Source organism: Durio zibethinus, chromosome 11, assembly GCF_047325235.1.
Source record: "Durio zibethinus cultivar Kanyao isolate XHJ-2024 chromosome 11, ASM4732523v1, whole genome shotgun sequence".
Classification (NCBI taxonomy): domain Eukaryota; kingdom Viridiplantae; phylum Streptophyta; class Magnoliopsida; order Malvales; family Malvaceae; genus Durio; species Durio zibethinus.
In genome coordinates this window covers 22,377,012-22,399,339 of record NC_143172.1, presented here as the reverse complement: position 1 = coordinate 22,399,339, position 22,328 = coordinate 22,377,012, and the positions used below count along the sequence as shown (strand labels likewise).

At 36.2% G+C, this 22,328-nt stretch overlaps 4 protein-coding genes across 16 annotated transcripts; 3 read left to right on the top strand and 1 right to left on the bottom strand.

Moving 5' to 3' along the window:
• Window positions 1-209: 209 nt before the first annotated feature.
• On the top strand, window positions 210-6,749 carry LOC111289793 (serine/threonine/tyrosine-protein kinase HT1-like). 2 transcript variants are annotated; one of them, XM_022881113.2, is made up of 3 exons: window positions 210-1,558; window positions 3,276-3,731; window positions 6,367-6,749. In XM_022881113.2, exons 1-3 carry the CDS (start codon window positions 1,199-1,201, stop codon window positions 6,595-6,597), a joined length of 1,047 nt encoding a protein of 348 aa, XP_022736848.1. In that variant the 5' UTR covers window positions 210-1,198; the 3' UTR covers window positions 6,598-6,749. The 2 variants fall into 2 exon arrangements, with proteins under 2 accessions (XP_022736848.1, XP_089624447.1); XM_089768321.1 differs by lacking the exon at window positions 6,367-6,749 and adding an exon at window positions 3,895-4,937 and having other exon boundaries at window positions 270-1,558.
• Window positions 6,750-8,861: 2,112 nt separating this feature from the next.
• Window positions 8,862-16,815, top strand: LOC111291433 (protein KINESIN LIGHT CHAIN-RELATED 3-like). Of its 9 annotated transcripts, none has more exons than XM_089768320.1 (4): window positions 8,862-9,069; window positions 9,661-11,697; window positions 12,013-12,203; window positions 12,712-12,951. In XM_089768320.1, exons 2-4 carry the CDS (start codon window positions 9,698-9,700, stop codon window positions 12,720-12,722), a joined length of 2,202 nt encoding a protein of 733 aa, XP_089624446.1. In that variant the 5' UTR covers window positions 8,862-9,069; window positions 9,661-9,697; the 3' UTR covers window positions 12,723-12,951. The 9 variants fall into 9 exon arrangements, with proteins under 9 accessions (XP_089624446.1, XP_022738921.2, XP_089624443.1 ...); XM_022883186.2 differs by having other exon boundaries at window positions 12,732-12,868; XM_089768317.1 differs by lacking the exons at window positions 8,862-9,069; window positions 12,712-12,951 and adding exons at window positions 9,085-9,197; window positions 16,685-16,815.
• On the bottom strand, window positions 12,834-16,666 carry LOC111291432 (pentatricopeptide repeat-containing protein At4g21300-like). Of its 2 annotated transcripts, XR_016346497.1 has the most exons (3): window positions 14,419-16,666; window positions 13,545-13,644; window positions 13,310-13,446 (listed from the first exon to the last, which is right to left on the bottom strand). XR_016346497.1 is itself a non-coding variant. In XM_089768316.1 (2 exons), the coding sequence occupies exons 1-2, from the start codon at window positions 16,574-16,576 to the stop codon at window positions 13,616-13,618; spliced, it is 2,187 nt and encodes a 728-aa protein (XP_089624442.1). In that variant the 5' UTR covers window positions 16,577-16,666; the 3' UTR covers window positions 12,834-13,615. The 2 variants fall into 2 exon arrangements, 1 of the variants encoding a protein (XP_089624442.1); XM_089768316.1 differs by having other exon boundaries at window positions 12,834-13,644.
• LOC111291434 (uncharacterized) lies at window positions 16,767-21,510 on the top strand. 3 transcript variants are annotated; one of them, XM_022883194.2, is made up of 10 exons: window positions 16,767-16,906; window positions 17,064-17,138; window positions 17,246-17,332; window positions 17,512-17,568; window positions 19,279-19,371; window positions 20,053-20,125; window positions 20,398-20,473; window positions 20,629-20,719; window positions 20,940-21,101; window positions 21,193-21,510. In XM_022883194.2, exons 1-9 carry the CDS (start codon window positions 16,856-16,858, stop codon window positions 21,057-21,059), a joined length of 723 nt encoding a protein of 240 aa, XP_022738929.2. In that variant the 5' UTR covers window positions 16,767-16,855; the 3' UTR covers window positions 21,060-21,101; window positions 21,193-21,510. The 3 variants fall into 3 exon arrangements, with proteins under 3 accessions (XP_022738929.2, XP_022738928.2, XP_022738930.2); XM_022883193.2 differs by having other exon boundaries at window positions 21,189-21,510; XM_022883195.2 differs by lacking the exon at window positions 17,512-17,568 and having other exon boundaries at window positions 21,189-21,510.
• Window positions 21,511-22,328: the final 818 nt, after the last annotated feature.

Below are 22,328 nucleotides of genomic sequence, written 5' to 3'. Positions count from 1 at the left end.
TCTCAAGTTTTCTATTAATTTGTTTAAAATTTACATGGACAAAGATATATATTGCAAGTGAAGAATTTTTTGGAGTTTGATGGAGGAAAGGGACGGTATCGGCAATTTGGAAAAAGTTAAGCAGAGAGAGAGAGAGAGAGGCAAGAATGGAAAAAGAAGGAATGGCAGCGTAAGAAAATAAAGAGAGAAAGAGGGGCAACGGAGAAAAAAGAATGACAGAAGTCATAATCAAGAAGACCCAGATTGTCTCCTGAAAAGTGGATCTTCTCACGTTGTCAATGTTCAACGGCTCTTCAACCGAAGTAAGCACCAAGTAGCAGATAAAGCATAGCCATAGCTAAGCAAGCTCTCTTCACCAAATTAAAAAAAAAAAAAAAAAAAAAGAGGGAGAGAATTCTTTTTCATATTTTATTTTACTAGCTGTTGTATAATTTCTTTTTTATGTTTATTTTTTGAGTTTTACTGCACGCCATAATCAACAACAACCCCCAACCGACTCTTTCTTTCTCCTCTCTGATCCTTTTCTTATTTTTTTTCTCTCTTATCTGTTTGAAGCTTTGAAGCCCTGGAAAAAGATTTCCACCCAAAATAGTTTTCAGGGTCTTCAGTTTTCTGCATGGCTTCCATTTTTACATTTGCTTTAACCTTTGGTTTATCAACAAACCAACTTCTATTGATTTAGCTTTCTGCCTTTTTTTTTTTTTTTAAATAAAAAGGGAAATTTCATTGAATGGGTTCCTGCCGTCCACCCTTGTCCTTTTCGTTTGATTTTTGAGTTGAGGCTTTGAGATTTTGTAAGAACGAAAAAGGGGTTGCTTTATCATCTTAGGAAAACGAAGACAGGAAAAAGCTTCATTTTTGAGCTACAATACTTCTGTTTTTGTTTTACTTTCGTCGAGTTTTTCTGTTTCAAAATACAAGGGTTTAATTCCAATTATGACGCTTGTAGTTTGAATTATAGAGATACTAGCAGATATGTTTTCATAATCATAACCCATAAATTTTAGCATTTTCGAAATGTAGCTAGATGTGAAACCTTCATTCAATTTCCAAGTTCAAAACTTCAAGCATTGGGCTCACGTTTAAAACAAACATTTTTTGCCACAAAATCTGGGCAGTGCTTTCTTTCTTTTTTTTCTTCTTTTCAGTTCTTCATTGGGTTGATTTGACAATTTTCTTTCAGTTTTAGTGCTAACCCATGAAGAATTTTTACTGGTTTAAGCAAATCTCAAACAATGTTAGGTCAGAGAGGAGGCTTTCACTTGGAGAATACAGAAGAGCAGTTTCTTGGTCCAAGTATTTGGTTTCCTCTGGTGCTGAGATAAAAGGAGAAGGAGAAGAAGAATGGAGTGCTGACATGTCACAGTTGTTTATTGGCAACAAGTTTGCTTCAGGTAGACATAGTAGGATTTACAGAGGGATATATAAACAGAGGGATGTGGCGATTAAACTTATAAGCCAGCCTGAGGAGGATGAGAATTTGGCTAACTATCTTGAGAAGCAGTTCATTTCTGAGGTGGCTTTGCTTTTTCATTTGAGGCATCCCAATATTATTACTGTAAGTTTACATGTTTCCTAGGTATTGTTTTGCCATTATGTTTCTGCTGAAAGGGATCATGGTTTTCCATTTATGTTGGAATAATGTATGTTTTATTTTGGAGTGTGGGATTGGGGGATGGGGTGGGAGGAGAATGCGATGTTGGTGACATCAAGAAACGTAGTGATATGCTTTTTGATTTTGCGTTTTTATTGTGATCATGTTCATAACTTTATATCATGTTAAAGTTTAGTGAAAAAGACTGCTGAAAATTAATGGATCATGACATCCGGTAGGAAAGCAACTTTGCAGGAATGAGACTGAGCTTATAAAATAATTGGGGGGAATCAAACTACTTTTCTTTGCAAGGGAAGAATGTGCTTATTTTCCCTTTATAAGATTCCAACTTAAAATGTATTTAGCCTTTTGAAATGGGTCAATACCAATACTTGGCTATACAGCTCAAGTAGCCTTATTCTCGTTCAAGTTTGTGACCCTTTTCACTTCTCCCTACCATTTGGCAACCTTTTTTTTTTTTTTGGGGGGGGGGCGGAGGTGAGGGGGGAGGTGCGCTGTTGAACTACTTCTGTTGTCATTAATTGAGCCTTGTTTATCTTACTTATCCGTGACATATTACCCATGTGCAATATTTATTACTCTTACTCTTTCACTCCTCTTGATTGGGGGGGGAGGGGGGGGGTTGCAACTTACTGTGGCATTGAATTCGCTTACTCTTGCTATGTGGATTCCTTCAACTTGCCCACTGCTAGCCTTGATATAACCTTGTCTTTTTTTGCCAAAGTCTGGCTTCAGAACCAGATTTGGCCATGCAATGTGGATTCCTTCAACTTGCCCGCTGCTAGCCTTGATAAAACCTTGTCATTTTTTGCCAAAGTCTGGCTTGGGAACCAGATTTGCCCATAAGATAGAATAATTAAGTCCCAGTAGTGAGATGATGCCTGATGGGAAAGGCCCAGAGGTGTTTTTTATTATCTTAAATTGATTGTTTTAATGTAGGCAAACCAGTTCCCAAGATATTAGCCTAACTTTGAATTCTCTAAAGGTCAGCCACTGTGATTATGGAGGTTAGAAATTTTTTTCATTTTATTTTTATTTGCTTTTTTTTTTTTTTTTGGGTGGAATGGCGAAAGGCAGTGAAATGAACAACTAATGTGCTTGCCACATATTTAGGCTTATCACTTGAGGCGCAGTCATGAATTATGATGTAGTTATTAATTCTGTCCCCCTTGCATATAGGCTTTAGATTTTGGTAAATTCAGCTGCGGATTCCTGTCCTAGCAATTAGTTGTTATCACTAAAGAGTTATTTTTCATAGTCTGGCTTACTAACGCTCACCTCAGGGAATTTTCAGATGCAAAATGTTATATCTTTGATGTTCTTGGTGTTAACATCCGAATTATGGCGTTAAAATAAGTTAAATTCTTGAACATTTTTGTATGACAAGGAACGGATTCCCCCATCCTCTCCTTTTTTCCCTTGGGGATCATGAAATATTCAAAACCGAAAAAGAATGAAGAGAAAGTCTGAATAGCTTAAACCTACAAAGCTCATGCCTCTTACTGTCTATTAGCATGCCAGCAATCATATATATAAATTGCAGTATAATAACCTAAACTTTTTCTGCATGACAAGCAACTGCTGGTCTTAATATTTTAAAGCTTGGTGCTTCCATTCTCTTAATAATTAACTAATTGCTGTTACTTTATCCTCCAATCAGTTCGTTGCAGCCTGTAAGAAGCCACCTGTGTTCTGCATAATAACTGAGTATCTTGCTGGTGGCTCATTAAAAAAGTACCTGCATCAGCAGGAGCCATATTCAGTCCCACTTAACTTAGTTCTAAAACTAGCTCTTGACATTGCACGTGGGATGCAGTACCTTCATTCACAAGGAATACTTCACAGGGATCTCAAATCAGAAAATTTACTCCTCGGAGAAGATATGTGTGTGAAGGTGGCAGATTTTGGTATCTCGTGCTTGGAATCTCAGTGCGGTAGTGCAAAGGGATTTACAGGTACATATCGTTGGATGGCACCTGAAATGATTAAAGAGAAACACCATACAAAGAAAGTTGATGTTTACAGTTTTGGTATAGTCCTCTGGGAGCTTTTAACAGCTCTGACACCATTTGACAACATGACTCCAGAACAAGCTGCATTTGCAGTCTGCCAAAAGGTAAAGTACCTTGCTCATTCTTGTTACGAAGCTTCCATGTTATTAAGATTCTCTACCTTTGGCCCATGGCTAGCTGTTTTATTTTTTCCTTTATATCTCTCTCTCTCTTTTCTTTTTTTCTTTATTAAAGTCATGGATTAATACCGATTCATCAATTATATAGGAAATAGGAAGCTGGATGGTGATGACTTCATCTAATTTATATTTAGGAGTTATCTAACTCACATATGAAGAAGACAGTTGGGGAGCATTCTCGGAAACTTATTAGTATTACACATATGAGATTCCGCCCATCTTCCTTTCCCTTTTCTCATAATGGAAGTGCTAATATGCTAATATTATGTTGAAGTAATGCTTTAGGAGAATTTGATTTGATGTTGTTCTCTACTTAAAAAATTTTACCTTTTCTAGCTAGGTGATACCTTAACAAAATTAAATGTCTGAAAATTGTCTTCTTATGATGTGGTTGGGGGAAAAAGACTTGAAGATAGTTTCTTTCTTTTAAGCTAACATAGAGTAGAATAATATATGATGCAGATGTAGTGTCAAACTTCTTGAAGTATGTGAAAAATCTTATTAATAAAGCCATATTAAAAACTTAACTTTGGGGAACTGATTATTGGGAATTAGGAATAAAATAATTATGAAATGAGGATACAACAACAGCAACAACAAACTAAGCCTTATATCCCTTAATTATGAAATGAGGATATGAAATAATAAAACCCAGTATGATGATTAGGACATGGCATGATGCCAAGGCAAGAGAAGTTGAGAAATATTAGATGCTTAAATATGATTGAAGTTGGATGAAGTGCCATGAATATAAGTAGGTCTGTAAACCTTTTTAAGTTTACAAAGAAATCACACAACTTGATAGAGGATATGACTTGACTATAGAGAACTTGGAAATAGTTTGTAGGACAGTGTACCCTTTTTCTTATTGCTTTGGGCTGATATTAGCCATACATGTGAAGATTTTAGCCCATATTATGCATGAATTAATTATTGACCTTTAAACCTATAATTAGGAGATGGTAGCACTAATCATTGTGAAAGAATATGGAAGGCATTGATGCAGCATCTAAAATAATTTTCAGTTGGTAATGAAGTGAGTGCAAGAGGCAAATCTATCTTTATCCTGATTGCTGGCATACTCCTCTTGAGTGTTAACCTGTAAATGGAACACCTTCTCACTTATTCATCAAAATTAAAGAAAAGAAAAAAAAAAGGTTTTGTTGCAACCACAGATTTATTTACATCAGTCTCTTTTCCTATTAAACGTAGCTTCTTAACCCCTAATAACCAGCAATTTCTTGTGGCCTTTTAAACTTCTTAGACAGCAGGCTTGCTGTAAATGAGTATTTCAGTAGAATCAAGTTAAACAATGTCAAAAGGGGTACTTTTGCTTTTTTGTTGGTAAAGATGGGCTGAATGTTAATAGTTTATTTTCTGGTGTTAACATGTGAGATAGAGATGGATTCACCATGACAAAGGCAGTATAGTAATAGTAATTCTCCCAAACTATGGGAATGATGCAAACTTTCTGTGTTGCTGAATATACGATAGAGTAAATATGCTTTGGTTTAACAAATCTCTTAATGGGTGGCTGTATTGTGCTTGGTTTAATGTGCCATTTTGTCTGCAGTAAGTGGTGCGTTGACTGCATTCTATGCATGGATATTATATGCTAATTTTGCAAGTCTCTATTAGCTATTTGTGATATAAAGGTCTTTGTATATCTTTTCTGATTCATTGTGAGTGCATGACATATGCATATATAAATGCAGATAATTTGCTCAATCATAGCACCCTATCATATTTTCTCATTGTTTATTGTTCTCTTTTCCCTCCACTCTTTTCTCCAAACCGTGTTTCCTGAATCCTGATTTTCACGGCATTGGTGTTGCTAATAACAGAGAGAAGTGTTAGGCATAATAAAAAGCATAGATAATTTTGATGACACTTGATTTACTCCTTCAAGTGATTAAATATTTAGAGTGTCATTGGTCTGAATCAAGTGCTTTTATAATTTAAGCATAGTGGTTTTCTTTTTAACTTTGATTAATTTGTAATGTAGTGTCTTAGATTGTGAAAAACTTTCAAATCTAAATGAAAATAATTCACTAAATATGGAAGCTGATAAGAATTGTGGAATTAAGCACCATAAATTATAGGGAGTAAAATATAGGTGGCAGGTTGTGCTGTAACCTGTGACTCTATGATGCAATGCAGTTTGTTACAGGTTACAGGTGACAACATTAAACACGTTTTTCTAGTGTTTGAGTGATACTTTCTTGCCATTTATGTTAGGCTGTCGACTTAGAGTGCTTTTAGAATTGTGCATAAAATCTTATCTTGAGCTCCTATCCTGCCTTTCATAGAATAAAATACAGAACCCTTAAGCATCAGCATAAGAGTAGCTGCATAAACTTCTATTGTTATTTATCTGGAGCTGCTATTACTTCATGTTTAACCTAACATGTATAGTGACTACAAACATCACTCATTCCTGAATTTTCTCAGAGGGGCATGGGCAGGACTGTTGGACGACTGGTGTTCTGTTCTCATGAGGTTTTAAATAATAATATGTAAAATGATTTTCTTCATCTTATATCTGCTCGGTTTTATGCAGAATGCTAGACCGCTGCTACCCTCCTCATGTCCTCTTGCATTTAGTCATCTCGTCAACCGATGCTGGTCAAGCAATCCAGACAAACGACCACAGTTTGATGAGATAGTTTCGATTTTGGAAAGTTATGCAGAGTCCCTTGAAGAGGATCCGGAATTTTTTTCAAATTATAAGCCTTCTCCAGATCATACTATTTTGAGATGCCTACCAAAATGTATTGCTGGACATTATTGATCTGCTGCTTTTAAACCTAAGATGTCTTCTTAAATGATGTGTGATGCTAAGTGTACCGTATTCTTTACTTGTTCAGGTAGGTTCAGACGATAAATTGAACTTTATATACATATTGGAACTGAAGTAGTTCCGTTGATCGGTATTTTTATGCTTATTTGCGGCATTTCCCTTCTTCAAATTTTATGCGACAATATGAATTCGTTCAACCAGAAATGCAATTTCCCTACCACCGAATCAATTATTGTGAATGCGTAATTTCCGCTTTCACAGCAGTAAAGAAAAGGTGTGTTTTAGATTTGGTTCGAAAGGACGTGGGTTCAAACTTCAAATCTCACAGCTGTCAAATTATAGAGATTTTTCGTTTTTGTTTTTCTGCCGACCTCAAGCTTCAGCGTTGATCATTCATATGATCATATTTTTAATCTAATAATGTAGATGCACGACATAAAAAGTTTGTAACTTACATTATGGATGGTACATAAAAGTTGATCCTTGCGTGATTTTCTGCTCAAACAACAGAATTCGCATTTTCCTTTCTACAAATAAAAAAAATAATAATTAAGTGTTTAAATCTATAGTATTGCCAGCTGTCAGTTGTGATTTTATAAATTGTAAGAGAGTTGTTAGGTCTCTGTTTTTATTATGATTTGAGCTAATCCGAATTTGGTGCTCTATCATTCTTGGCCTGCATCAAGAGACAGCTACTTCACATTCCCTGTCTTATCGTCACAAGTAAGATTTTGGGTGGCCAAAATCATGTCATAAGATCATATGGAGATGACTAAAAGAGGGTTCAAACCCTATGTGATCCAATAATTAAATTTAAATGATTTTAAATTTATTTATTTAAATTTAATTGATTAATATAATTATTTTTAAAAATAACATATAACATATCTAAAATTTTTTAATCATATAAAAAATTTTTCTTAGGTACTCCCACACTCCCATGATCATTGGATACCACAGATCATTCCGATCTTTAACTCTCTCACCCCAACTACTTGTTCAAAAGGTTTTGCACCTTTTCCCCCCTATAATTGACCTTTACTTCACAATTTGGTTTTAGGCTTTAGCATCTAAAATTCTCGAAAGGAATGTTGTAGTACTTGTAATGATGATCTAAAAGTCTGCTGTGTGAAGCCAAAATTTTCAGGTGTCCTGTGATCATAAGCTAGACGAGAAAATAAAAATAAAAAATGACCGCCCAAAAGCTGAGGCAGGTAATCGATTTTGAGTTGCAAAAGTGTAGTGACGTGGCTTCTTAGATTTTCCGGTGCTTGAAGGCGGGTGTTGGATGACTGCCCCTACCATTCCCCCTGAATGGATGGGGGAGAAATTGGAGCCAAAGAAAGTGGGTGAAAAAAATTAACATTTTGAAATAGACATACTAAACAGGTTATCTACTCGAGATTGTTTGAATTTAAGATCTTGTTTCTCGTCATCCTGCCATCCTCTGCGGTATGATGAGATGAGATCACATTTTTATTATACCTACTCTTGCATGCCCTTTCAAATGCTTGACTAATCAAATCAATAAATTTTTTTTTATTAATATCTATACTATCCTAAGAATTTGAAAAGAAATTAATCATGATTCTATCAAGAATCAAAGTTAATCAAAATATAAAACAATTTTAAGTATTATTATTATTACTATATATTTCACTAGGAAAGTTCATTGAATTTGCTCCACCGACAAATGCATATATTTATTACATGTTCTCTAGGACCCAAAGTTGAAAAAAAAAAAAAGGTCATGTTTCGAAACAATTTTCTATAACAATTGAGTGAGGTGAACTACATGCAGATCCTGAAAAGTACCAAATCTGCTTTTTAAAGTTGGTGGCTCAGTGCTTCATGTCTTGCTTTCTGTAATAATTAAAGAAAAAAAAGAAAAAAAAAAGTAAAATACCAGTAAAATTAAACTAAAAAAAAAAAGGTAATGCATTAGATTTTAGCTGTGAAAAAAAAAAAATTTAAAAAATTAAACCTAAAAAAAAAGAAAAAAAAAGAAAGAAAGAAAGAGAAGCAAGTTTGCTGGGAGTATATTTCAAGTGTAAGAGAAGGGAAGTAAACTTCAGGACTGTGACACTTTGTCCGTATAAAAGCTAACATTCCACCCAATGAAAAAGTCAAAGCCGCTTTCATATACCAACTTGACTGAAGGGCATTATCGGGCAACTGAAAAGTCCATGGACCATCACAATTTGCCACGTGGAAAGTACACATGAAAACTGAAAAAACAGACGGTAAACAGGTCGTGGGTTGCAGGCCGCGCGGGATCTGGGTTTGGGAAGACGTCACCTTCTCCCTTGTCTTTCTGACATTCTTACCCTGCAAATCCCACTCTCATTTTTATATTGTCTTGGCAACTTCATTTTTTCATTTTTGCCCTTTATCTTTCCCTATATTTCCCTCTTCTGTCTCTTTTCCAAGGCTCCGGCTTTATTTATACCAAGCCTCCAAAAGGTAGATTTTTTCTCTGCGTATACACAGCCCTTTTTCCCTCCCCTGACAATTGTCTTTATTATGTAAAACCCAGAAAAGATGTCACCTTGTTTGTTGGTTTTTTCTTCTTTCTTGACTGTGTTATTGAGGTATTATCATGGCTTTATTTTTTCATTTTATTCCCTTTTTTCTAACAGGTCAACTGCGATTATTTTCTTGATATTTTGTGATATTATTTGTGGATTTTTTTATTTCTTGTTTATTTATATCGGTTTGCATGATTAGTTTTCTTTATTTGCTGATGAGTTATTGAATATTTGGGCGGATTTGATTCTGGAAGATCTGACTGAGGAGCATTGACTCTTGTTATTATATGTGCTTTTTGGGTATTGAAGCAAGTTTCAATCAGAAGTTGTTATGATGAGTTAAAACTTAAGGTCGAACTTTTGATGTTATTATGATGTTGTTTGATATTGTTTTTAGTTAGTATTGTTTTTTGGTAGGTTGCTGTAAAATTGGATATGTTGTAAAAGTTTTATGCTTTCTCCTGCTAGGATCTGGCGTCTCAATTGTTTGATAGGGTTGGTTTGTGTTTGAAACTTTTTTGTGCAGATAAGTTTAGGAATTTTTTGGGTTTTGGTACATAACGATGCCCGGTCTTATTATGGATGAAATTAAAGAAGAGGCAGTGATGAATGAAGTGAATGGGAGTTCTGCACATCTTAAGGAAAATTCAGGTCTGAACAAGTCCACTAAGAGTACGTCAAGTCTGCGAAGCCCTCATGGTGCAGATCACCCCATTAATGGGATGACACAGTTTGACACCTCCATTGAGCAGCTTTATGAGAATGTGTGTGATATGCAGAGTTCTGACCAGTCACCCTCCAGGCAGAGCTTTGGATCATATGGTGAAGAGTCGAGGATTGATTCAGAATTGCACCATCTTGTTGGAGGAGAGATGAGGGAAGTTGAAATAATGCAAGAGGAGGAGGTGGATAAACCAGAAGATGATACTCGTAGTAATTCCTCTGTTAAGAAGGGAAGCTCATCTAGCGGTAAGAAGTCAGGGCAGTTGGACAAGACCCAAGCTGCAGGTGTAAAATCCATTTCTTCAGGTGATGTGAAGAAAGCGTCTCAGTCAGAATTGGACTCTGAAGCATCAACAAAACCCAGTCTTAAGGGAAAAAGTCCACCTGAGAAACCTCCCATTGGTAAGCGGAACAATAAGACTCCAAAGAAATCAACTGCAGGAGTCTTATCCATGAAGAAAGGGAAAGGGTCAAAGCTACAAAATGGAACTGAGGATGCTTCCGAGTCAGGGTTAGGTAATCCTGATCTCGGACCATTTTTACTCAAACAAGCAAGGGATTTGGTTTCTTCAGGAGACAATCCCCAGAAAGCTCTTGAATTATCACTTCGAGCAGCAAAATCATATGAATTTTGCGCCAATGGAAAACCCAGTTTAGAACTGGTCATGTGTTTGCATGTCGCTGCGGCAATATATTGCAGCCTAGGCCAGTACAATGAGGCAATTCCTCCTCTTGAGCAATCAATTGAGATTCCAGTGATTGAGGAAGGCCAAGAGCATGCTCTGGCTAAGTTTGCTGGTCATATGCAGTTGGGTGACACTTATGCAATGCTAGGACAGCTTGAAAACTCAATATCTTGTTACAGCACTGGTTTTGAAGTCCAGAAACAAGTTCTTGGAGAATCAGACCCCAGAGTTGGTGAAACCTGCAGGTATCTGGCTGAAGCTCATGTGCAGGCATTGCAATTTGATGAAGCACAGAGGCTATGCCAAATGGCACTTGACATTCACAGAGAGAATGGTTCACCGGCTTCTCTTGAAGAGGCAGCAGATAGGAGGCTCATGGGTCTCATATGTGAAACAAAGGGAGACCATGAAGCTGCTTTGGAGCATCTTGTTTTAGCCAGTATGGCCATGGTGGCAAATGGCCAGGAGGCAGAGGTGGCTTCTGTTGATTGCAGCATTGGAGACACATACTTATCTTTGGCTCGATATGATGAGGCTGTTTTTGCCTATCAGAAAGCACTCACAGCTTTTAAGACAGCCAAAGGAGAGAATCATCCAGCTATTGGGTCTGTCTTTGTCCGGTTGGCTGATTTGTATAACAGGACAGGGAAATTAAGGGAATCAAAATCGTACTGTGAGAATGCCCTCCGAATCTATGAAAAGCCTATGCCTGGGATCCCTCCAGAGGAGATTGCAAGTGGCCTCACAGATATTTCTGCTATTTATGAATCAATGAATGACCTTGACCAGGCAATCAAGTTGCTACAAAAGGCCTTAAAAATATACAATGATGCCCCTGGTCAGCAATGCACAATAGCTGGAATTGAAGCCCAGATGGGAGTAATGTATTACATGTTGGGGAATTATTCAGAATCTTACAACTCCTTCAAAAGTGCCATTTCAATGCTACGTGCATGTGGAGAGAGGAAATCTGCCTTCTTTGGCATTGCTCTCAATCAAATGGGGCTGGCTTGTGTGCAACGCTATGCTATTAATGAGGCTGTTGAGTTGTTTGAAGAAGCCAAGAGTATTCTGGAGCAAGAGTGTGGACCTCACCACCCTGATACGCTTGGTGTATACAGTAATCTTGCAGGCACTTATGATGCAATTGGCAGGTTTGCAACTTTTGCTATTCTTCTGGTCCTTTCCTCTCAATCTTATGTCCATACATGATTGTCAAAATCCACGACACTCACACTCTTCCCCCATTTTCATTTTAAAAGAAATAAGAGGGAAAGATATGGATAATACTTCTTTGATTTTAAGTTATTAATGATCTGACTTTACTTGGGTTAGGTATGATGAATGTAGAAAATATTCAACTGAACAAATACCATTATACTTATTTCTGGCAGCTGATGAATTCTAATCAGAATTCTAATGCTCTTTCTTTTCTGTGATCATTGTTGTGATATATGCTGTTAACACAGGTTGGATGATGCAATTGAAATACTGGAGTATGTTGTTCAGATGAGAGAGGAAAAACTTGGGACGGCAAATCCTGAGGTTTATGATGAGAAGAAAAGGTTGGCTGAACTATTAAAGGAAGCAGGAAGAGTTCGGAGCGGAAAAGCCAGATCATTAGAAACCCTTCTTGATGCCAACCCTCATAATTTGAAAGGTAAGGGAATTAAGTTGTGATAAGGATGAATTTATGTATCTATGAATGAAGATGATGTTTTATAGGGCCCATTAAAGTGATTAAGAATGAATGAAAAAGAAGAGAAGAAATGAAAATTACTGGTTTTTTGCTAGATTCTTGGCTTGGGGATGGGTATAATGGGTGGTCAGTGGGGTGAAATAAGTATCTGGTAGAGTTTTGGTTGTATTATTTATTGTGATTCTATATTTGATTAAAGGTTGTTTTAAAATTATTTTCTAATCGTCTTGTGATATTATTTATATTTATTTATAAGCTGCTGAAGGAAGCATGTATGGATCTGCTTAGAGTGGTGTAAATAAAGATTCTTTGATCAGATCTCTGTAATGAGCTGCCGTAATAATGACGCATTTTTATTCGAAAGTTCGTAAAGATTTAGGGCCTTTAGAGGAGGCTAGTGTTTGATGTTAACGTAGGTTTCTACTTTCTACCTAGGCTGAGGCTATCTTGAATTCATGACTTTCCCCAGTTTGGTTGTAACCTGAACAGGACTGGAGCCACTGAAGTGTTCGGTTACTGGTCCACATAAAGTCATGATAAGCTCTACAAATTTCACCGAGAGGAGAGTGCGCAAACAGTCATCTCAAGATAATTTAAACATAGAAGAATTCATTTGAAGTATATTTGATCTGGATTCTTACAAATTCAAGGATGTAAACTTCCATGGTTTATTTAATCATAATAGGGAAACTGAGGAGAAGATTCCAGACCGGACAATTGCTTTTTGCTTTTTCGTTTATTCAATACTGAAAAAACACTCAATCATCAGGTATTGACCCTAATGCTCAAAAAGAACACAGGCTCCATTTTCTCCCAGTCCTTCAAAAGTAGGTTCATCTGGAGGTCCAGCGTTTTCTTGCTTTTGTGTAGCCGAATTAGCGAGGAACTGATCCAGGGTTGGTATGTGTGTCATTTCTGAAAGGTCACTGGTCACAAACTCAACCCAACCAGCCGACCCTCAACCAAAAGAAACATGGGGGAGAGGGGATAGGCGAATACTCCCAACAAACATTCCAGTACCCACTGCAGTTAGACACTAGATAATGTAAAGGATATGCAACAACCAAAGGGTCACTGCTGCTTCTTCTGGTTGATCTAAGTGGTTTCAGACGCTTGATAATGTAAAAGGATATACAATAGTGCTGGGATTGATATCAGTCAAACACTCTTAAGGATGCTCTCAGAGCAGCTATCAACTTCTGCGCTGTTGATTTATGATCAGCTCGATGAACAAAAGTTAAAAGGATCGATTTATTAACCAAAGAAGCAAAGGAGCAAGCAGAAAATTTTGGGGTGACTCACATTTTTCTGAAAGCTTGCCCCTTGAGGTTCTCAGGATGGAAACACTGGTGATTAATGGCAAAGATTTAAATTCAGTTTGTTGGTGCATTACATGGGAAACCTACAAGTTGCAAAACAATGCTTTGAGAAACAATTAATCTTGTAGCCCCTATAAGCACAGCATTAGTAATTTTACACTAGCAGCATACATTAAGAAAGAAAATTTAACAGATATAGAATAGTATGAAAAAGTAAAAATATAATCCTGATGAAAAATAACAGAACACCTAAATGTAGAAAATAAGGGTTAACAAACAAGCAAAAATTTACCTTTAAATCCACTAAGATAAAAAGAATCGCTAGCAAAGATACATAGAGAAGGGGATGCCAGAGCTCAATAATGCCTCCAAATAGGCAACAATTCTTTTTACAGTCCCTAGTCTCATATCTGAATCCCTCTAAAGGCAGAAAGCAAATAGCCACCAATGACAGCACAAGAAACCTACCATTAGATTTACAAGTATATTTGAATGTTCCGGTAAAATTTGCTATGAACATGTTCACACCCAATTATGCCACACCATGTCATTCTTAACAAAGAGACATTAAAAATCGGTGTTATCAAGCGCTAGACTTCTTAAGGGAAAATGGGGAATATATCCTGCCCTTTTTATTTCTAGTGTTAAACTCTCTATCACAGCATATATCTCTTCAGATTGATGGTGTGAACAATCACCCGCAACAAAGATATGAATGTTATTATCAACTTCAATCCAACTACATCCAGGCTGTTTTTTAAGCCCCATGTCTTTAATTTCTGATCTAATCTTAACAACTTCACTTGGTTTCCCCAAATCATCAAAAAGATTTGCAAGGAGGACACGATAACCAGTACCTGTGGCATCAAGTTTGAATATGTGATTGGCCACAACCTTAGCCAGCTTTTCATCACCGTGACTTCTGCAAGATCCAAGAAGTGAACCCCAGATACGATCATCAGGGTCACAAGGCATGGCCATGATCAGATCATATGCCTGGTTGAGGTGGCCAGCTCGTCCTAGGAGATCAACCATACAAGTGTAATGCTCAACTTGAGGCTGAAGTTTGTATTCTTCAACCATGCTTTGAAAAAATTTATATCCCATATCAACCCTCCCAGCATGGCTGCAAGCAGAAAGAAGGGCTGTAAAAGTTACATAGTCAGGCTTCATGCCTGCTTGTTTCATGCTTTCAAAGGAAACAAACATTTTGTCCATGTGGCCATGCATTCCTAACGCAGATATTACTGTATTCCAGGATACTGGATTTCTTTCATGCATATTCTCAAATATAATCCATGAGCTATTGACGTCTCCACATTTGGCATAAGCAGCAATTAGAGAATTGCTCACAAGAACATTGTACTTCCAGCCTTGCCGTATTAAGAAACAATGAACCTGCTTACACAGAACCCTAACTGACAAGTGAGCACAAATAGAGAGAATACATGCAATTGTTACGGTATTGGGTCTAAGACCTTCACACTGCATATCACGAAATGATGCTAAAGCTTCATCAGCCCACTCATTCTGAGAATATCCACATATTAGGGCATTCCATGAGACCAAATCCTTGCAATGTAACCTGGAAAAAACATTTTGAGCAGACTCAATATCTCCACATTTTCCATACATATCAACTAGAGCACTACCAACATAAAAATCAGAAATGTATCCTGTTTTAACAGCTAAACAATGGATTTCCATGCCTTTAGACTTGAGAGCCAAGGATGAGCATGCCCGCAACACAGCCAAAAGCATCAGAGAATCAGGGAAGCCATGCTTTAACATAAAGATACAGAACAATTCCACTGCCCCAAAGGGGCAATCATTCTGAGTAGAATTTGATATAACTGCTCCCCACATTACCAAGTTATCATTATGAGATCTTCTGAAGATTTTCAAACCAGATTCAGGACGACAACATTTGAAGTACATCTCTATAAGAGCAGTTTGAATTCTGGTGTCATTTTCTAATCCAAATGCAAGTATCAATCCGTGGATTTGTTTTCCTACACTTAAATCAGGTAACCGTGAGCACAAAACTAAAGCAGCCACCATTGTTGAAGAATCAGGTTTAATTCCTAACTCCAACATCTCAACAAATAATTCCTGAGCCTTATACAAACACTCGTTAGAAACATACCCCGTTATCATCACATTCCAAATCACAGTATTTATTCTCACTAATTCTTTATTAACTATACTCCTGAAAACATGTTCAGCATTTCTTAGATCTCCACATTTCATGTACATTTCAATCAATCCACTAACCAAAAACTCATCACTTTCCAATCCATTTTTCACAACAAATCCATGAATTTCTCTACCAAGAATCCATGACTCAGTTGAAGCACATGATGAGAGAGCAGAGAGACAACCTACCCGATTTGGGAACACCCCATGTTCCTTAACCATCAAACTAAAGATCATCAACGAATCCAAGTAATCCTCTGATTGATAGAACCCCGAAATCATGGAATTCCATGAAACCAAATCTCTTTCACTCATTTTATCAAACATTTGAACTGCATCCTTAATTTCCCCACATTTAAAGTACATTCCCAAAAGCGCATTCACAACATAAATATCAGCTAAAAATCCTGACTTTAATACATGCCCATGGATTTGCCTGCCTCTTTTAACATCAGAAAGTCCCCCGAATGCTTTAATCAAACAAGGAAAGAACTTAAAATCTTGAACTTGAAAACCATTTTGAAGCATTCTAACATAAACCCTTATAGCATCTTCGAACAATCCATGTACTGTAAACTCCGTAATAAGCTTATTCCTTAAAAACCCACTTTTGTTTTGTGGTTTCTGAGATGGGGTTTCAAGGAAATTGAGAGAAGTGAATAGAGTTTGAGAATTGCTAGAAATTGAAGATGGTTTTTTGATAAAAGAAACGTTTCTGGAATAAAGAGGTACCGTAGAAAACAATTGAAGCTTTTGTTGATCAGTAGAGTGACTCTGTAGGTGAAATGAATGGTGATTGAATACTTTCATACCTTCCATTTCAGCCTACTTTACTCGTAGTCGTAGAAGAGACGTCAAAATCGAAACTAGTTCAGTCCCAAACTAAAGTAAAACCCCGTATTTCGAGTTCACCTTTTTGGCTGGCAGGTACAAAACGCTGCGTTTTAAAGTATCTCATAAAGGGGGTTTCTTTCACGCTGAGCTTCACTCTCCAAGCCGAAATCCGGAGGTCATAAGAAGAACTCCTTCCAATTCCGCTCGTTTGGCAGTAGCGGCAGCTTCGAACTAGAAAAAGAGAAAGAATAATTTGGATTTTCAATGGAACAGAAGCAATCCAATTCGCCGGCAAGCTTCATTGATTCGACAGTGGTAAGTAATCTTTTTCTGTAAATTTTTTTTTTAATTTGCCTCTCTTTCGATTTTGAATTATTTTTTTAATTCTCGTTGATTTTATTCTTATATATATAGATATGTATGTGTGTATGTATGAACACAAACCGCTGTTTTGTTTTTGAGGCGCGTTTAGGTTCCAGGGGATGTGGTGCTCGACCTCTCCTCCATGACCAACCAGACCATCAAGCTAGGAGGTGGTCTCCGTCAGGTCTGTCTGTTTCTCTATCTCTTTCTATCTGTATCTTTTTTATTTGGGCTTTAAAACGTTTCTTTAGTGAATGTTAATGAGAAGTGGTGGATTTTCATTTTTCCTAGGATTGTGATGCTATTTCTGCGATGAAGGCCGGAACACTTAGGTTCTCGAAACCAAATAAATACTGGGTTGAAAGTTCTCAGAAAAGGGTCAGTTTCATACTTATTATTCTCAGAAAAGGGTCAGTTTCATACTTATTAATTCCTTAATTATTAGAAAAATGAGTGAATGCTGCATTATTGATTGATGTTAGTACAAAGCTTTTGATTACTGTGCGCCCTTTCTTTTCAACATCATAGAGTTGTAATATGGCTATTTCTTTAAACAGTATGTGCCTTGCGTGGAAGATACTGTTCTTGGTATTGTGGTGGACTCTAAAGCAGATGTAAGTCCTTATTTGGTTGTGAGCTACACTTGAAATAGTTCAGCATTCACTTTTGTCTTTTGTATTATATGAAATATTTGTGTTTGCATTCTATTCTGATGGGTGTCTCAAGAGAGTGAAATCAATTTGGTTCTTTACTTATGGAGTATTTGAGAGGGTGAAATAGATTATGCAAGGAAATTGAGAGTTAAGAGTGTTTTTTTTTCCTTCTCTCGATGAAGAGTGAAAGATGACACTGTTCTGTGATAAGGCTCACAAAAAGAGAGGAAGCAACTGTCTTTGCATGCAGGACAAGGGAAAAATGAAAGTCCAGCTATGTTAATAGTGCCTTATTATAATTGTCTGTCTATTCTCTTCAATGGAATAGTGAAAAGCAAAAGAAGATAGTATGATATGATCATAGAGAAGTGTTGATGTACAATTGATACAAGCTTATTCACAATGATCATATTGGAATTCCACAGATTTAATATGAAAATTTTGACAGATGAGATTTTATGAGAATGAAGAAGGAATAAATGTTTTTCAGTAGAATTTAGTAGTGTTTCATCAGTTTTTAGAAAAGCAGTAAATCTCCACATTAGATACTGCTTTTGTACTTTGTCAAATTTGGTTTCTATTGTATAATTGCCTTCTTATCCTTCTGCATCTCAACTTCAATAGAAGGATGTGCATGGAGTGACAAAGATGGCAAAAGCCCATTATATGTGTGCTTGTCTTGCACCATGAGCAAACTGTTGATTCAATCAGAAAAGGCTTAATGAGGTTAGTTGAGGTTCTTAGCTGAAAATGGAGTATTTGGTATGGTAAACAATGAAATAGGGAGGACATATAAAATTTGATTTAATGTGATAAAAATTGATTCAAATTTGAATTCCTCATGCTATTGGTTTGAAGATGTATTACTGCCTAACAATCTGGCTATGCTTCTCTCAAGTGGCTATCTGAATTATCCATGCTCACTTGATAAGTGAACTAGAGAGGAGGAAAATTGCCCAAATTTCTGATGCCTATTGAAACCAGAAAGTTTAGAGACTATACTTAAGGAGAAGCACGAGTTATTCATTGGCAAGTTCTTATGAAGATTTTCATCTAATAACTGTGACTTTGCACAAAATGCTTTCCTGTGTATCTCATAATTTTCTGTGACTAAGTGCAAGGTTGGCTTTTATTTTCTGATTTTGGTAGCAGTAATCTGATTTTCTTTCATGTAACCAGGCTTGCATTTCTCACCTTAATGGACATATTTAATTAAACAGGAATCTATTTCCTATTTTATGATGAAGAGAGAATTTGACCACTGGTGCAACTCCCGCAGCATGGTGCCATGCTATCAAGGCAACTGCTGCAGCTTTGCCGCTGTCAGAGTCACCTTGTATAGTGAAACTTGTTTGGGTTTCATGATGAAAGGAGAAAGAATGAAATTAGGTGGATGAAATTATTTGACGCATCCTCTGTTATATTCTTCAACTTGAAGTAACTAACACAGGAAAACATTTATTGCTTTAAAACTAATTATATATTGTACCTTGTTTGAATCCGGTCGTCTACCATGTCCTCTCTAGTTGTAATGATCCATATGTTGATGTGAGTTGCTTATATACAGATCCATTTCCTTGTATTTCATAATTTCAGAAGGTAAACCTATTTTTCTGAACTGTAAACTACGTTTTCTTGTTCCTTATTTTATTTTGCCTTTTCTCCCTCCAGAATTTTCTTATTGACGTCAAAGGACCTGCAGTGGGCTTTCTGCCTGTGCTTGCATTTGAAGGCGGGACCAGAAGGAATATACCAAAGTTTGAGGTCTGAATACTTTCAGGTCATGTTTCATTAATTATTACAAAGCTATTGTATTTCATCTAGATGTGCCTATGCCATAGTAACTCATGTTCTGAATCACTTTTCATAATTCAATCGCATTTTTCAATGCGATTGATTGGATTGTACCTTGGGAGAGGTACATTATTTGCTGAGGAAACTTTCCTTGCTAGATGGAAAGTATTTACACCTTATTAAAGTTTGCCTTGCCATAGTAACTCATGGCTTGCTAGGAGGCTGCAAGCCCATTTATCTTGTTTGAACCTTGGACCTTCCAGAATCATGCATAGCATCACTAATTTATTGATGTCTGTGTAACCTTATTAAAGTTTTAGATGGCAAAATTCGGAGTATTGCAGAGTGTATTTATGCAAGTATCATATTTCAACTGAATTTCCTTTCTCTGTACGGCAATGCTCCAATGCAGACTTTTTGTTATCTTCTTAGACATTAACATTCCATCGTTTCCAAAAGTGTTATGCACACTCACAGACAATGTTTTGAGATTAATGAAGGAAGCTTTTGTTGGAAACGCAAAGGATAAATTCTTGCAAAATTTGATGTTACAAATTAGAAATGGATTGTTTTATGAATTTTTTGTGCGTGTGTTTTCAATTATTAATGTGATATCTTGTTTCAGCTCTGCTTCTTTTTGTATTGTTACAGGTTGGTACTCTTCTTTATCTTCGGGTTGTTAAGGCAAACTTTGGCATGAACCCTGAATTGTCCTGCACTGATGGTTAGTTAATAACATGCCTTATATTTGTCATAACAAATGCATCTTTCCCTTGTAAATGTCTTAGTTTTGTATGCGCGTATCTTTAATGTCTTTTAACATGCCTTATATTTGTCATAGCAAATGCATCTTTTCCTTGTAAATGTCTTAGTTTTGTATGCATGTATCTTTAATGTCTTTTAACATGCCTTATATTTGTCATAACCAATGCATCTTTTCCTTGTAAATGTCTTAGTTTTGTTGTACATTGCCTTTAATGTCTTTGTTATGTATAGCCGGCGGAAAAGCAGCTGAATTTGGCCCCCTCAAAGATGGATACATGTTTGAAACTTCAACTGGCCTATCAAGAAAGTGAGTCGCCCTTTATTCATTTGAGATACTTAACTTTCTACTTTTATCAGTTGCCATCTTGACTCTCTTTCTCTTAAAGGCATCTAGGTAGCTTTTAAACTTTTCATTTGGATGAAATAATTTTCTTGGTCATCGTTTCCCCTTTTGCTTTACAGGCTGTTAAGTTCACCAACATGTCCGGTTCTTGAGGCTCTTGGCAAGAAACTATCCTTTGAAATAGCTGTTGGCTTAAATGGCCGGGTTTGGGTATGATTTTGGAGGCAGTAATTTTTGTTGCAGTTGGTTAAGCTGTATCTTTCGAGTTTTAAAATGTTAACAGTTTCTTTCTATTATTGTGCCACCTGAAAAACTCAATTTAGACATCTTTTCATTAACTGATTTTTGTTTTCTAAATACAAGTTAAACTTTTATTCTAAAATTTTTGTAACACTATCACTACTCCTTAAAAATCCTTACTGTATTGTAGGTGAATGCTGCCTCTCCAGATACCATTGTAGTTGTTGCTAATGCAATCATGAACTCAGAATCTCTAAGTGGAGCGCAGCAGATAATTATGGTGGAGCATTTGCTTAAGAGCATCCAATGATCAAGTTCGTTGAAATACATTATGGATAACTCCTAATCTATGGTGAATAGTCTTTCCTTTCTGAATGCTTTTGGTCTGGTTTTTGTTTATTTTTATGTCACTGGCATAAATGTCAATGTTTTCATGTAGCTAGATGATTTGATGGACATGCATACTCACTAGTCGTCATGCTGATAAAGTTGTTCATGAGAGACCAAAAAATTAACAGTGACAGTTGAATCCGTTGGCGTTATCTGCATAAGATGAGCAGTCAAAGATCATTTTGACCTTGTCCAGTTACAGTCACGGAGTGAGTTATTATGGAAATCTTGATCGTTGGCATTTGTTTTACTTCTATCATTATTCAGCTACTGAACGTGTAATTTTTACGGTGGTAGATGAGGCTTGAGACTGATCAAAAGATAGATGTTCCTTTGAAAGCAAACGTAATTCTGATGGTGAATTATTTGAATTGCTTCTAAATTCTAACAATTATGAAACCTATAGCTTTAACACAATTCGGTAGCCATAACAAAAAGAATTGCATTAGTGTAGGAGTCCAGTCTTGATATTGTTCATTTTGTCTACAACAAAACCCGAGTTGATATGGTAGCCTCAATGATTTTGTCTTGTGAATTACAAACCCAGAAACCTTCACTTGTAGCTCGATATCCTCTTGATAAACGTAAACTGACAATTCTTAGGATAAACAGCAAGGACCACTAGTGATCTGACTATCTCAGTTTAGCTTTTCTTTTGTGATTTTTTTTTTTATTAAAAAGAAAAAATGAGGAATCACGCTATAAGAGGTTTGATGGTTGGTAATGCAACATTTGATAAGCGAAGAAGTTTCTTTCAAGTTACTTTTGAAGCTCTATAAATTAGCCCATTAAAATCAATAAGATTTATGTGCTGGTCTGTGATTTTGATTACAGGTGTAATTGATAGAAGATTCTGAGTATTAAATTTAAATTCGAATTTGATTTTAAATTTAAAGTTTGAAATTCAGTTTGAGCTCAAAACTTCAAATAAATGTTAAAATGTATGAAAACAATTATTTCATAAAATGGGTGACAAAAATAATGTATTATCAACTTCATTGATTATATATATATTGATATCTTAGTCAAATTTATTGTGTTGTTTTAGCATTTTGCATTTTTCAAAAACGAGAAGAATTGGTTAAAGTTGCTAATATTTGACAAGCAAGTTAAGAAGTTATCTTAATGAATGTATTCATTCTCTTCACCTTCTTTTATTTTTTCATTTACTTTGATCTCTCTTTTTATA

Coding starts and splice junctions, on each gene's coding strand:
- LOC111291434 (XM_022883194.2), top strand. CDS start 16,856: ATGGAACAGAAGCAATCCAATTCGCCGGCAAGCTTCATTGATTCGACA. Junction 16,907..17,063: donor GCTTCATTGATTCGACAGTG/GTAAGTAATCTT, acceptor AGGCGCGTTTAG/GTTCCAGGGGATGTGGTGCT. Junction 20,474..20,628: donor TCAACTGGCCTATCAAGAAA/GTGAGTCGCCCT, acceptor TTTGCTTTACAG/GCTGTTAAGTTCACCAACAT.
- LOC111289793 (XM_022881113.2), top strand. CDS start 1,199: ATGAAGAATTTTTACTGGTTTAAGCAAATCTCAAACAATGTTAGGTCA. Junction 1,559..3,275: donor GGCATCCCAATATTATTACT/GTAAGTTTACAT, acceptor TCCTCCAATCAG/TTCGTTGCAGCCTGTAAGAA. Junction 3,732..6,366: donor CATTTGCAGTCTGCCAAAAG/GTAAAGTACCTT, acceptor GGTTTTATGCAG/AATGCTAGACCGCTGCTACC.
- LOC111291432 (XM_089768316.1), bottom strand. CDS start 16,576: ATGGAAGGTATGAAAGTATTCAATCACCATTCATTTCACCTACAGAGT. Junction 13,645..14,418: donor ATTCAAACTTGATGCCACAG/GTACTGGTTATC, acceptor TGCAACTTGTAG/GTTTCCCATGTAATGCACCA.
- LOC111291433 (XM_022883186.2), top strand. CDS start 9,698: ATGCCCGGTCTTATTATGGATGAAATTAAAGAAGAGGCAGTGATGAAT. Junction 11,698..12,012: donor ACTTATGATGCAATTGGCAG/GTTTGCAACTTT, acceptor CTGTTAACACAG/GTTGGATGATGCAATTGAAA. Junction 12,204..12,731: donor CAACCCTCATAATTTGAAAG/GTAAGGGAATTA, acceptor TAACCTGAACAG/GACTGGAGCCACTGAAGTGT.